The sequence below is a fragment of the Aquarana catesbeiana genome, linkage group LG03, assembly GCF_042186555.1.
Source record: "Aquarana catesbeiana isolate 2022-GZ linkage group LG03, ASM4218655v1, whole genome shotgun sequence".
NCBI lineage: Eukaryota > Metazoa > Chordata > Amphibia > Anura > Ranidae > Aquarana > Aquarana catesbeiana.
In genome coordinates, this window is record NC_133326.1 from 734,072,032 (window position 1) to 734,086,396 (window position 14,365).

Genomic DNA, 14,365 nt, shown 5'->3' on the forward strand with positions numbered 1-14,365 from the left:
GGGTGCCCATCTTAAAATGGAGGTAAAAGAAAAAATTTGGAAAGGGGAATATGTGGAGATCTTCACATTATTGCCGCTAGAGAAATTCAATCTGGACAGATTGAAGCCAGAAGAAAGCAAGAAGGGGGATGAGGAAAAACGCAGGTATCGGCTCATTCCTTGTACTTTTTCAAACTGGTTACAGGCTTTCACCATCTTGCCAAGTGTAGTGGGGGAAAAGACCCCAGAACACTGCACAGCTTTGTTCGTGTATCTAGAAGCCAATAGCGAGGCACACCGGACGTATGGCGGTGTGGCATGGCTACGGTACGACAAACAATTTCGACAACGGATGGCCGTCTGACCGTCTCTGCACTGGGACCACAAGGATATTAGCCTGTGAATGAAGCTTATGAAAGCGGCATGGGCTCCTAATCAGTTTTTCCAGGCAGGGGTCGGAGGTACCGCAGCCTCAGGACAACCGACCGACAAAAGATGGGGCTTCTGTTGGCAATTCAAGGAGCCCATATGTAAGTTTGGGGCAAACTGTCGCTTCAAACACACGTTTAATAGCTGCGGGGGATCCCATGCACTGTCAAAGTGCTTCAGAAGAGGGAAGGGGCATGCCAGAGAGCCTGCGAGTAAGAGGGACGACGCTGGTGTGGGTGGAAAGGATGCTTCCTTTCCTCAGTAGGTATCCCAACTGGAAATCAGCTCAGTTGTTAGAATCGAGTTTACGTTCGACCCTGCTGCATCCGGCAGTGGTTTCGGAAAAACTTGGGAAAGAGGTAAATCTGGAGCGATTGTCTGGCCCTTTTAATACGGTTCCTCTTCCAGACCTGGTGGTCTCTCCATTGGGAGTAGTTCCCAAAAAAGAGCCAAACAAGTTCAGATTGATTCACCACCTTTCAATTCCAAAGGGAAGGTCGGTCAATGATTTGATTGCTCCGGAGGTGTATGCAGTAACATACACTTCTTTTGATGCAGCAATATCATGGGTTCGTCGTTATGGGCAGGGGTCACTGATGGCGAAAGCGGATATTGAATCAGCTTTCCGGCTTTTGCCGGTTCGTCCAGACAGTTTCCGTCTGCTGGGCTGTACATGGAATGGGGCATACTATGTGGATCGTTGTCTCCCAATGGGGTGCTCCATCTCAAGTGCTTTCTTCAAAACGTTCAGCTCCTTTTTGGAATGGATAGTACAGGACGTCTCTGGGATCAACTCGGTCATTCAACCTTGCCCAAGGAAACCACAAAGGGTACTTTACAGGTCCAGGGGTGTGGACCCCAATATATGGGGGACCCGGTCCCTGAAGGCCCTTAGAGGCACTACCCGCCGTGATGGGGGAAGATTGGGCCTGGCAAGACAGGCCCTGCTGCTTGGGATGGTGAGTACTCCCCGTTGGGGCTTCATTATATATATATATTCCCCTATTTATTAAGCTGCCACAGTGGGCCTTGATCTGTTGTCCAGGAAGGGCGATTGGCGCGCTTTTTTTTAGAAAAGTTTAGAAAAGTTACAGGCGAGCGCGCATGCGTGCCGTGCATCCATCACGTGCACGCCACCGGTGCACGTGCGCTGCGGTCCACATCACGGCGCCGCATGCGTCAGGTCAGCGCCGCCGAGGTGCGCGTTCGATTCCATGCTAAGTGTATATAGCATAGAGCTCCTGGCGTGCGCGGATCTAATGTGGGCACCTGAGTCGGACGGTCTTGAACAGCGGCAACAGGTTAAGGTCTGGGGTAGTTGTGGGGAGTACTCCTTGGTGTTCTCGTATGTAAGCAATGTCTTCCAGAAGACGAGCAACAGGGACCAAGGCAAGCCCAGGGGTAAAGGTCCCTCCACAAATAGCAGGAGACCAACCCCATACTGATGCGGCCTCAGTCTCTACTGAAGGACCTGCAGCTTCTGACCTGGCTGAGCCATTGCACTTGTCAGGCAGTAGCCAATACTGATGCACCTGCCTCGGCTTATGTTACTAAGGATGCCCTAGCAGGCCTGGAAGGCAAGATAGCTGGCATGATTGCTTCTGTAAAACAGGGGGAAGGAAGCATAATAGATCTCTCTCCCCTGAGCCTGGGCCAAGTGGTGAGTCACTAGAGCCCCAGGACTCTTATAGCCAGATGGGTCCAGGTGACTTGGAACCAGAGTGGGCAGAGGATCCGGAGGAATTGGCCTTAAAGGACCTGGGGGAGGCTGAGGATTCCTCAGATAAGGATTCTGGCTCCGAAGAGCCTATGTCAGCCTCCCATTCCCAAAAAATATTTATCCAATCTCTAATGGAGATGGTACGAATTGGGTTTAAGTTACCTCCGGTTCAGGAGTCTGTGCTCTCTTGTTCTACTCTGGGATCTTTGCGACATAAGAAAATTTCCCAAGCATTTCCCTTGCATCCATTATTGGAGGCTTTTCAAGGATCCAGCTGATAAAAAGCTAGAATCCTTAATAAAGGCTTCCTTTTCAGTTGCCAGTGCAGCAGTTCAACCGGCTATTGCAGCTATTGGGATATGTAAATCCCTAAAAGATCGCTTTAAGAATGTAGTAAAGAACATACCTTCCCAGGGGGAATCTGCTGAGGATTTATCAGAGATCCCTCATGCCTTATGTTTTGTGGTTGACGCTTTAAAAGACTCAATTCAACAGATGTCTCGTTTTGGGTTGTTGTCAGTTCATATGCGCCGAGTATTGTGGCTAAAGAACTGGTCTGCTGAGACGCCATGTAAAAGGTTACTGGCTGCTTTTCCTTTTCATGGAGAGCGCCTGTTTGGTGATGATCTGGATAAATACATCCAAAAGATCTCAGGAGGTAAGAGCGCTCTGCTTCCTATTAAAAAGAAGGGGAAGCAGCCCTCTTATAAAATTCCTAATCCCCCAGGGCCTGGTGCCTCTTCTCCTAAGCGGTATCGACGGCCTCAGCCATCTGGGTTTAAAAGACCACAGGGTCAGAAAAAACCCTGGGCCCAAAAGCCACCCAAGCCCAGTTCCAAGTCTACCTTGTGAAGGGGCGCCCCCGCCCTCACGGGTGGGGGGCAGGCTTCGGCTGTTTGGGGAGGCCTGGGAGGAACTGGTTCAAGACAGATGGGTCATTCCCACTGTAAAGAACGGTTACAGAATAGAGTTCCGGGAGGTCCCCCTGAACCGCTTTCTACATTCAAGGGTCCCGGTGTATCCAGGAAAATGAAGATGCCTATTTCTAGCTTTACACCATCTGCCCATGCAAGGTGTAATCATAAAGGTCCCACACGAAGAAAGATTCAAGGGGTTTTACTCAAACCTATTTACCGTGCCGAAACCAAATAGGGAAGTAAGGCCCAACTTCTTTGTAGACGTCCGCTCCTTCCGCATGGAGTCGGTTTGCTTGGTCATAAGGTCCCTGAGAAAGGGAGACTTTTTAGCATCCATAGATATCAAGGATGCGTACCTTCATGTGGCGATCTTCGGGCCACACCAAAGGTTTTTACTCTGTAGAGGGCAGTCATTTCCAGTTTGTGGCGTTACCTTTCGGTCTAGCCACAGCCCCCAGGGTCTTCACAAAGGTCCTAGCCCCAGTGTTGGCTTCCCTAAGATCTCAAGGAGTTTCCATAATAGGATATCTGGATGATCTACTGCTAAGGTAATGCTCTCGCCCTGCACTAATTCTAAATGTGTCAACTACAGTGAGCGTCTTACAACGCCTAGGTTGGATACTAAATTTGGACAAATCAGCTCTTTGCCCGACCCAAGCCTTGATGTATTTGGGTCTAGTCTTGGACACCGTCCAAGAAAAGGTGTTCCTTCCACCCCTAAGGGTAGCCTCTATAGTGGAACTGGTACAGAAGGTGATAAAAGAACTAGCCCCTTCTGTTCAGCTGTGCATGAGATTACTGGGCAAAATGGTGTCATCTTTCAGCGCAGTGCCATATGCACAGTTCCATTCCAGAGTGTTCCAGAACAGTATTCTAAAAGCCTGGGACAAGTCAGGTGGTTCCTTGGGATCAGTATTCTCTGATTTATGCCTTTCCTCCAATCCAGATTCTGCTGCACTTACTACGCAGAATATGGGAGGAAGAGAAGCCAGTGATCTTAGTGGCCCCAGCATGGCCCAGGAGATCATGGTACTCGGAAATTGTGAAATTGGCAGTAGGGGAACCATTGGTCCTCCCTTGTTGCCCAGACCTGTTGTCTCAAGGGCAGTTTTCCTAGTGGCTATAACATCGGCTAGAAGGGTGTCAGAATTGGCCGCCCTTTCTTGCAAGGAACCTTTTATGGTTCTTCATCAGGACAGGGTGGTCATGCACCCTCGTCCGGATTTTTTACTGAAGGTAGTGTCCAAATTTCATCTGAATCAGGATATCATTTTACCTTCCTTTTTTCCAAACCCTAAGACTAGGGAGGAAAAGTTGCTTCACTCACTGGATGTGGTGAGAGCGATAAAGGTTTACTTGGAAATGTCAGCTCCTTTTCGGAAAACTGACTGCTTTTTGTCTTGCCTGAGGGTCCTAAAAAAGGACAGCCAGCAACAAGTTCATCTATATCCAGGTGGATTCGACAGACTATTGTCCAGGCGTATGGATTAAAGCGCAGGATTCCACCCCGGGATTTGAGAGCACACTCCACTAGAGGGGTTAGTGCATCCTTTGGCAGTACGCCAGCAGGTGTCTATGGCTCAGGTTTGCAAAGCAGCCGTTTGGTCTTCAGTTCATACGTTCACCAGGTTTTACCAGGTGGATGTGAGATCTCAAAATTAGACTGTCTTTGGCCACAGCGTGTTGCAGGCTGCTTTAGAATCTCAGGCCTGTCAGGCTTAGGGATAATGTGCCCCCCCCCTCAGTTGCATTGGTTTAGGACATCCCACATAGTCATTATTATGGTGCTCTGTGTCCCGTGATGTATGATAAAGAAAAACAGATTTTTAAAACAGCTTACCTGTAAAATCCTTTTCTTTGAGTACATCACGGGACACAGAGGTCCCTCCCCTCTTTTTTTGGGATCGTCATTGCTTGCTACAAAACTGAGGCACTTCCTGTATAGGAAGGGTTATATGGGAGGAACCGTCTTACTATTGGTTGCCAGTGTCCAATTACCTGAAGGTAAGTGTATAACCCACATAGTCATTATTATGGTGCTCTGTGTCCCGTGATGTTCTCAAAGAAAATGATTTTACAGGTAAGCTGTTTTAAAAATCCGTTTGTTCTGCGCGGCCTTTGCACTGGTTTTCTTTGGGGCGTTACGGATAAGCGAGCTAGTCGGCTCTTCGAAACGGTCTCAAGGGGGGGCTGCCGGTGGGGGATCTGGATTATTCACAGGATTCGGTCAGAATGTGGGTAAGACGGTCAAAAACTGATCAGACTGGTAAGGGCATGCGACTTGAAGTGTTCCGTATTACAGAGTCACACATTTTGTTCGGTAAGAGCGGCGGAATCTTTCCGGGACATGCGTCCTGGGTTCACAGGCTAGTTTCTGATACATAGCGATGGGTCGTCCTTGTCAAGGTTACAATTCATAGCCTTATTTCGAAAATGTTTGACGACACAAAAAGTTACGCCTCCCATTCTTTCTGAATAGAGGCGGCCACCGAGGCTTCCAGGGCTGGTCTTAGTTATGAAGCAGTTAAGCGTATTGGTAGGTGGGACTCAGACAGATTTAAGCTTTATATTCGCCCACATTATTCGCCCACATTAGGTCTTACATGGGTTTTTCAGACTTTTATTTTAGTGTTTTATTTATGGGGGAGCTTACTGTTTTGTGTTGTCATTTTATTGTTCACAGGTGGAGAGGTTGGCCTAGTTTGGATCCTGGGTCACTCATACATTTACTGGGGGGCCAGACGAGCTGATGTTTGGCCGAATGGTAGGCAGTTGGGCATCCCCAGACAGGACACTCAGGTCAGATGGATCCGGGTACCGGGTATGCTTTGGAACAGGGTGCGTTCGGAAGTACACAGGTTTTCCCATTTGGACAGGGCACCCAACATTTTGGTACTACATGTTGGGGGGAACGACATGGGAGCCAGGTTTATGCAGGATCTCATACGGGACGTAAAATGTGACTTTTTACGTTTACGTGCGGCTTTCCCCAGGATGGTCATTGTTTGGTCAGATATGGTGGGCAGGACGTCTTGGCGGTGGGCTTGGTCAGCTAAAAAGGTTGATAGGGCCCGAGTGAAAGTAAACAAGGAAGTGAGCAGGTTTGTGATCAGGAACGGGGGTGTGGCCATACGTCATAGAGAGTTGGAGGTGGATACATGGAGGTATCTTAGGAGCGATGGGGTGCACCTTAATGAAGTGGGAACTGATATTTTGGCTCTAGGTTTACAGGAAGGCATACAGCGAGGACTGAGGGTGTGAAGGTGCATGCAAGGGTAAGGTTTTACCCCTTTTTGTGCTGTGGCAGTGGTTGGGTCTTTGGAGGAAGAGAAGATGGATGTTATTTGTATATAACATGGTTAGTACCCATCTGTGATGTGGGGTTCTCAGGTACCTTCCGGTTAATGAGGGGTTAACCAGGAAGAGGTAAAAGGTAGGCCACTGCGAAGGTTGAGTACCATCTCTGAGTCGGGAGGGCTTGCGACCGGAGGCCTAAAGTTAAAAGAAGTTTGTCGCAGTGACCAGTGGTGTTCCCCTCGAAGACCCCAAAAAAGCACATAAAAAGTTGGTTAAGAGTTATTTAAAATGTTATTTATTTAATTTTATGGTAATTGTTAATAAAATGGCCGTCAAGGCCATTTACTCCAAAATCTTGTCACGTTATTTGTGGGGGGATTTGGAGGGGTTAGATTTTATGTTTACGGGTGGTTTAAGTGACTCTGGGTTAGGTCCTTCACATGTCAAGTTTGTTGTAATGTTTGGTCCTTGTGCCGTTGTCACAGAACAGAATCCAGGAGCCAATCCACACGCATCTCTAAAAAGTGCGGGGGCCACTGTCACTCATAGAGAGGAGGCGGGGCAGAGGTGGGGCTTGAGCTCAGACCCCTGGATTTCCAATCAGATGACAACGGAGGCGGAGCTGTAGCGGTGATCTGATGTTTGGGCACCTATATGTGCGGTGCAGCCAGCGTGTCACCACAGGCTTGTAGTATAATAGATGGGGGCACGCATACGCGGGTGCCCTTATCAGATCAGCGCTGTGAAGGGGCACCGGTCACACAGCAACACAGGAAGTGGGCAATACTGAGCAGAAATGAAGAGGAAAAGAACACAAGGATTACTATTACTGGAATTCTATATTTAAGGATCAGAAAGAGAAAATAAAAGCTGAGCTTTCATATGACTTTACTCTGATATCATTCCATTCTGGACATTCTCTTCATATCAGGATCCGTGTATTACCTGAAGAGGGGGAGGAGCTCCCACAGACCATTTTCTTATCTTCATCTGTCTATAGATACTTCCCAGCATTCTTCATTCCTTCAAAGAAGAATAAAATGAGAGTGTTATGCCGCGTACACAAGGTCGGATTTTCCGACAGAAAAAGTCCGATGGGAGCTTTTGGTCGTATAATCCGTCCATGTGTATGACCCATCGGACTTTTTCTGTCGGCATTTCTGACGGACTTAGATAGAGAACATGTTCTAAATTTGTTAGAAAAGGAATTGACTCCCAAAGGTTGCGTGTACAATTGCCAACATCCCTTAAATGTAAATGAGAACAAAAAGAAACCTCTAAAGTGGGATTTTCTGGGCAATTAATAGAAAAATATGAAAAAAAAAATTATATATAAAAAATACAATTTATTCGTACAAAGATTCATAAAATCATAATTCGACAACAGTCACAAACATGTAGGCAACCATAATACTACATTGACAATATTGACAGAAATGGCAAGAATCCCACTATATAAATGCTGGTAATCCATGAGTGAGAGTCCAGTCCATTACCAGGCCCATTGGGTTTGGCAGTAGCGTAACTAGAACCTTCAGGGCCCCGGTGCCAGAAATCATGAAGGGCCCCCCTGACCCCCAGCTGGGGCCCTTCCCTCTGAGCCGATGGCATAAATGCCAAGGCCCAGTCGCAAGTGTGATGTTTGTGACCCTGGTAGTTCTGCCACTGGCGTCTGTTTTTTTTATTGTTATTGTATTTTTCTACCATTTATTTATTGTTTTACAATATTATTTTATAAAAAATATAAATTTTTTTTTTTAAGAGTTGGGGGGCTTTGGTGAGATATCAGGGGTCTAAGCAGACCTCTGATGTTTCACCTTTAAGAACGAGAAAGGAGATTGAGAGCACAGCCTCAGCTGCACAGAATGAATGGACAGGAATAGCTCTGTATAGAGCTGCCCCTTTATTCGCAAACTGAAGCATAGTAAATACAGTTTACTATGTTTCAGTTATGAATGGATTGAGTCCGTGATCGGTATGGAGCGCTGACTCTCCATGCAGATACCCTACAGCAGCTGGCAGGAGAGGGGAGGGGGGGACTCTGCTGAGCTGTGGGGACAAGGGGAGGGGTCAGGAGAGAGCGGGGGGGGGGCAGGAAAAAGTACAGGGGGCCTGGAGAGCATACGGGGCAGCAGAAAGAAGCTGCATAGGAGGCATGGTGGGTGCGGCTGCATATAGAGGAACTGATCTTTCCATTTCCCCCACTTCTCATCTCCTTTCAGCAGCTGCAGGAGGAGAATGGAGAGATCAGTTTCTCTGTATCAGTGTTTCTCAACATTTCTTCAACATTTTAGTCAAGATGCAACATATTGCCTCTTCACTGCCTGTCAAATGCCTCTGAAAAGCGATCTGCATCGCTTTTCAGAGGAATGGTATTTTCTTGTTGGTATTATGAACCCACCCTAAAAAAATCTGTTCTGATCGTAAGAGCCCTTTCACACTGGGGTGGGGGCGGCATCGGAGGTAAAACGCCGCTATTATTAGCAGCGTTTTACCATCGTATGCGGCCACTAGCGGGGCGGTTTTACCCCCCCGCTAGCGGCCGAGAAAGGGTTAAATACCACCGCAAAGCGCCTCTGCAGAGGTGCTTTGCTGGCGGTATAGCCGCGCCGTCCCATTGATTTCAATAGGCAGGAGCGGTAAAGGAGCGGTATACACTCTGCTCCTTCACTGCTCCGAAGATGCTGCTGGCAGGACTTTTTTTCCCGTCCTGCCAGCGCATCGCTCCAGTGTGAAAGCCCCCGGGGCTTTCACACTGGAATGAAAGAAGCGGCACTTTCGGGTCGGTTTGCAGGCGCTATTATTAGCGCAATAGCGCCTGCAAACCGCCCCAGTGTGAAAGGGCTCTAAAGAAAAAGGGGGTCAGAATTACAAGTATTGTGTATACATACACGCATGTAAACACACGTACGCAAATGCACACATATACATATAAATACATGCACACACATAAACGCACACACATAAACGCACACACATGAGCAAACACACAAACATGCACATACACATATAACTCTATACACATGCACACACATGCGCACACACATATAACTCTATACACATGCACACACATGCACACACATGTAAACATACACATGCACACAAATAAACGCACACATACATATAAAACACACACACACATGCACACACCCAAACATGCAGACACACACATATAAGCACACACACATGCATACAAACATATATAGATCGCCTTTTTAAAAATCTGTAGCTGCAGCTCTGTACCTTAAACTCTCCATGCCGGGTACTGCACTGTAGGGGGAGGCAGAGAGCACAACACACAGTGTGCTAGACAGTCTCACTTACTTTCACTTTGTGACCGAGCTCCTGTACTGCCGAATGATTTACGCATCGGCTGAGGATGAGGGAGCTCGGTCCCATATGCAGCCACCGCTCGGGGAGAGGGGGGCACACGGGCCCCTACGGGCCCCCTGCAGCATGGGGCCCAGTCGCAATGGCGACTTTTGCGACCCCTATACTTCCGCCCCTGGGGTCTGGTATGAATATTAAGGGGAACCCCGAACCATAAGAATTAAAAAAATTGCATAGGGGTCCCCCCAAAGTTCATACCAGACCCTTCTGGTATGGATATTAAGGAGAACCCTATGCCAAATTTAAAAAAAAATAGCTTAGGGGTCCCCCCAAAATCAAGTCTGGTATGGATTTTAAGGGGAACCCTGCGCCAAAATTAAAAAAAATAAAAGGGCGTACGGGTTTCCCCAAAATCTATACCATACCCTTATCCAAGCACGCAACCTGGCAGGCCGCAGGAAAAGAGGGGGGACAAGAGAACGCCCCTCTCCTGAACCGTACCAGGCCACATGCCCTCAACATAGGGAGGATGCATTGGGGTCCCCAAAGCACCTTGTCCCCATGTTGATGGGGACAAGGGCCTCAATCCCCACAACCCTTGCCCTGTGGTTGTGGTTTTCTGCGGCGGGGGCTTAACGGAATCTGGAAGCCCCCTTTAACAATGGGACCCCCAGATCCTGGCCTTCCCCTATGTGAATTGGTATCGGGTACATTGTACCCCTACCATTTCACAAAAAAAGTGTCTAAAATAGTAAAAAAGACAGGAGACACTTTGAGACAAGTTCTTTATTAAAAATAAAAAGGTCCAGAGATGTAGATCCATCTCACGCCGCCCGACGATCTGAAAAAAAAAAAAAAGCCGCAACAGCTCTGCCTCCATGGGGGCTCCTGCCGAGTGATGCTTCTTCTCGGTGACAGCTGTTATATAGCTGAGGGCAGGGCCACTCGGTGACGTAAATGGGCGACCCTGCCTTCCTCTTATGTCACATGGCATCAGAGGAGGGCGGGGTCATCCGTTTACATCACCAGGTGACCTTGCCCTCAGCTATATAACAGCTGTCACCGGGAAGAAGCGTCACTCAGCGGGAGCCTCCCATGGAGGCAGAGCTGTTGCGGCTTTTTTTTTCTTTTTTTGGTCCATTGGGCGGCGTGAGATGGATCTACATCAGGGGACATTTTTATTTTTTTATTTTTTTAATAAAGGACTTGTTCCAAAGTTTCTTCTGTCTTTTTTACTATTTTTGACACTTTTTTTGTGAAATGGTAGGGGTACAATGTACCCATTACCAATTCACATGGGGGGAGGCCGGGATCTGGGGGTCTCCTTGTTAAAGGGGGCTTCCTGATTCTGATAAGCCCCCCTCCCACAGACCCCCCATCAGCCATGGGCAAGGGTTGTGGGGATGAGGCCCTTGTCCCCATCAATTTGGGGACCCCAAAGCATCCTCCCCACATTGAGGGCATGTGGCCTGGTATGGTTCAGGAGGGGGGCACTCTCTTGTCCCCCCTCTTTTCCTGCAGACTGCCAGGTTATGTGCTCAGATAAGGGTCTGGTATGAATTTTGGGGGGACCCCTACACCATTTTTATTTTAAATTTTGGCGCAGGGTTCCCCTTAAAATCCATACCAAACCTGAATGGCCTGGTATGGATTTTGGGGGACCTCCATGCAATTTCTTTTTTAATTTTTGGTGCGGGGTTCTCCTTAATATTCATACCAGACCCAAAGGGCCTGGTTCTGGGCTGGGGGGAACCCATACCGTTTTTTTCAATGAGTTTCATCTATATTGCCGGGACCGACAATTCATTACAGCCATGATCAGTTTTAAATTACTTTTTTCCTTTAGAAATATCATTTTGCTCTGAGGCTGTTCTAAACACGGGAAAAATGTGCCAGTTTACAGGCATACTGTAGACACCCCCCAGGCACAATATATAAAAGAATATTTCATTTTTATTGTTTCACTTTAAGCATTAAAAAAATCACTGCTCCCGAAAAAGTGTCAGTTTTTAAAACTTTTTGCATTGATACATGTCCCCTGGGGCAGGACCCGGGTCCCCAAACCCTTTTTATGACAATAACTTGCATATAAGCCTTTAAAATTAGCACTTTTGATTGTTCATGTTCATGCCCCATAGACTTTAACGGTGTTCCTGTGTTCGTCCAAATTTTTTGCCTGTTCGCATGTTCTGGTGCCAACCAAACTGGAGGGTGTTCGGCTCATCCTTACTCATTATCTTTATATGTACAGAGACCTCCAATGTGTTCTACAGAAATTGTATAGGATGTTTGTCACCCGTCAATCCATTTTCATTACAGTGCAGCCCGAGAGTCAGAAGACCTCCCAACAACTTCCATCATCTCATCCCCATCCAATGTTGTCTACATTTTACTATTCACATTCTAAAGGCCCATACACATGAAACAAAAAATCGGATGAAAAACTTTGTACGACTGACGATTTTCGGATCATTAGTACGGTGCTTTCAACAGCCGATTTCTCTTTTTTCGCCAGACAAAAGCTGGATGTGCAGACTATAACATTTTTGTTGGATGAGAACTCAACGTCCGATTTTCTTTTCATTAGTACGGTTTTCATGTGAAAAAAATCGTAAGAGCAAGACTTTGCATGCTCAGAAACAAAAGAATACATACAAAACTATTCAACACATTACTTCACTTCTGACGTTGTATTCTGTTGTCTGAAAATTTTCATATTGTGAGTAACCTGTTGACTCTTGACATGAGACTCGCATGCCACAAAAAATGGACGTTCGGTCGTCCGAAAATCTAAGCGTGTGTACGAGGCTTAAGACTTAGTATTAATATATTATTGTATTATTGTATTGTATAATATTATATATTAGTGTGTTACTTCCAATATAACAGATCTTACCCTCTATCCACAGAGAAGCTGGCATTCCGGAGGACCTCACAACGTCCACTCACTTCTGACTCCGACATCGTCTCATCATCATCCAATGTTATCTGCAGATAGGTCAGATTTTGGTTTGTGGAGATAACGGAGCAAAGATCATCACAGCACCATAATGTCCCTTTACAGAACATAACCCTGGAGGGAGAAGCAGGAAAGAGGTGAAATGTTCTTCCAGGGAGGGACAGAAGTAGACACATCCAATGAATAATCAGCGGGCGGGGTCTTAGAAAATGAAATGTTGGGACATATGGATGGAATATTGGGTGGACCTCCCCTGTGAAATGGAGGTAAGTTGTCACCCACCTGAAAAGTCTTAATGTGGAGTTACACTGTTGCAGGTACATTGCAGCGTACGTGGTAACGCACACATTGGAGGTGTGAATGGCTCCATATAGATCCCCTTTTACACTAAACTGTGGCACATCGATGGGAACCGGCCACATAGGAAATAATGGGATTTCTACTTCACATGCGTCTCCGTGCAGCAAAATCCATGAGGATTGCTAAATGCACTGACAAGTAATGATAATATGTCAGCAGATCAACCAATCATTGGAGAGTCAGCCCTTGGGCGGAGCTGGGTGATGTCATTTCCTGCCTGGAACTGAAACAGGAAGTGGTTCTGGTGAGTGATATTATCTACTGCCCAATTGGGTGCTGGATATGCTGACATATTGTTTGTTGTCAGTGCATTTATTGTACATAAAGAGACAATTGTTTTGAAGGACGTACTTCACTATTGGTTACATTTTTGTTTTATTTGGTGTTCTATATCCATCCAATCAGGAGGGACCAAATCCCTTAAAGGGACCCCACACTTGTGACAGCTGATCTTGTGGGAAGTCCCCCGGGCCCATTGAGCCCCCCAGAGGGGGGACAAGCACATGACACCTCTATTGTATATGGGGCCAATGCCTGAGGGGGCATTTCATCAGCACGGAGGTGGAGGACTCTGAACACACTTCATTTTGTAGTGACACACTGGAGGGGGCGCCATCATTGAGGAAGTTTGATCACAGATATATGGACTTTCCTCTTATATATCCAACTAGATACATTCAGTTTACAGCACTGGAGTTGTGGCATCAATTACTTGTAACTAGTTATTTTTTTTTACATTCATAATGTAGCACTGACCCCCGAAGGAGCTGCTGGTATTTTAATTGGGCCTGTACTCTGCTTCTATACCCCCTTGATTTCTCTCAGTCCCCTTGACACAGCTGTGGTGTAATGTAGTGTGCGGTGAAAACCTAAAGACAATTTCACAATATACGCTATAATATACTTTTTTTTTATCTTTACCTTTAATCTCCAGCATCCACATGGTCAATAATACAAAGGAAAACAACACTCCACACAGAAATACTTAAACAAGAACTTTGTTTACTGTATTTGCTTTAAAGTAAAGATTACAACAGTTGTACTGTCAGACCAACGTAGTGTGACAGCCAACAGATTTAACTCACAAAGGTATTACACAACTGTAAAGTGTTTAAATTAACTTACTAGCAATGTGTCAAGGAAATGGGATAAATGACAGAGTGAACTGATTTCACTATGGGCACTGTCCCATCCTTTGCACGCTTTGTAACTGTAAAGAAAGCGAATGCTAATTTAATAAAGTATAATACAATCCCTAGGGAGCTCCCATTACTTTATATTTTAGTAACTTTAATAGGGCAATGAAACACAAAGCCTTGTGTTTTACGAGACAGTCCTTTTCTTCTTTCTTCTGCTAGCTATAAGTAAAGTGAA

The 14,365-nt window shown here is 46.4% G+C and overlaps 1 protein-coding gene across 1 annotated transcript in view; it reads right to left on the minus strand.

Moving 5' to 3' along the window:
- LOC141133844 (NACHT, LRR and PYD domains-containing protein 3-like) overlaps positions 1 to 14,365 on the minus strand; it is a 133,767-nt gene that overhangs the window by 7,434 nt on the left and 111,968 nt on the right. The window contains exons 10-11 of the mRNA XM_073623421.1: positions 12,569 to 12,745; positions 7,288 to 7,365 (exon numbers count right to left, since the gene is read on the minus strand). Of these exons, the coding sequence (XP_073479522.1) occupies positions 7,329 to 7,365; positions 12,569 to 12,745 (214 nt within the window). The 3' untranslated portion in view covers positions 7,288 to 7,328. The remainder of the gene's footprint in view (positions 1 to 7,287; positions 7,366 to 12,568; positions 12,746 to 14,365) is intronic.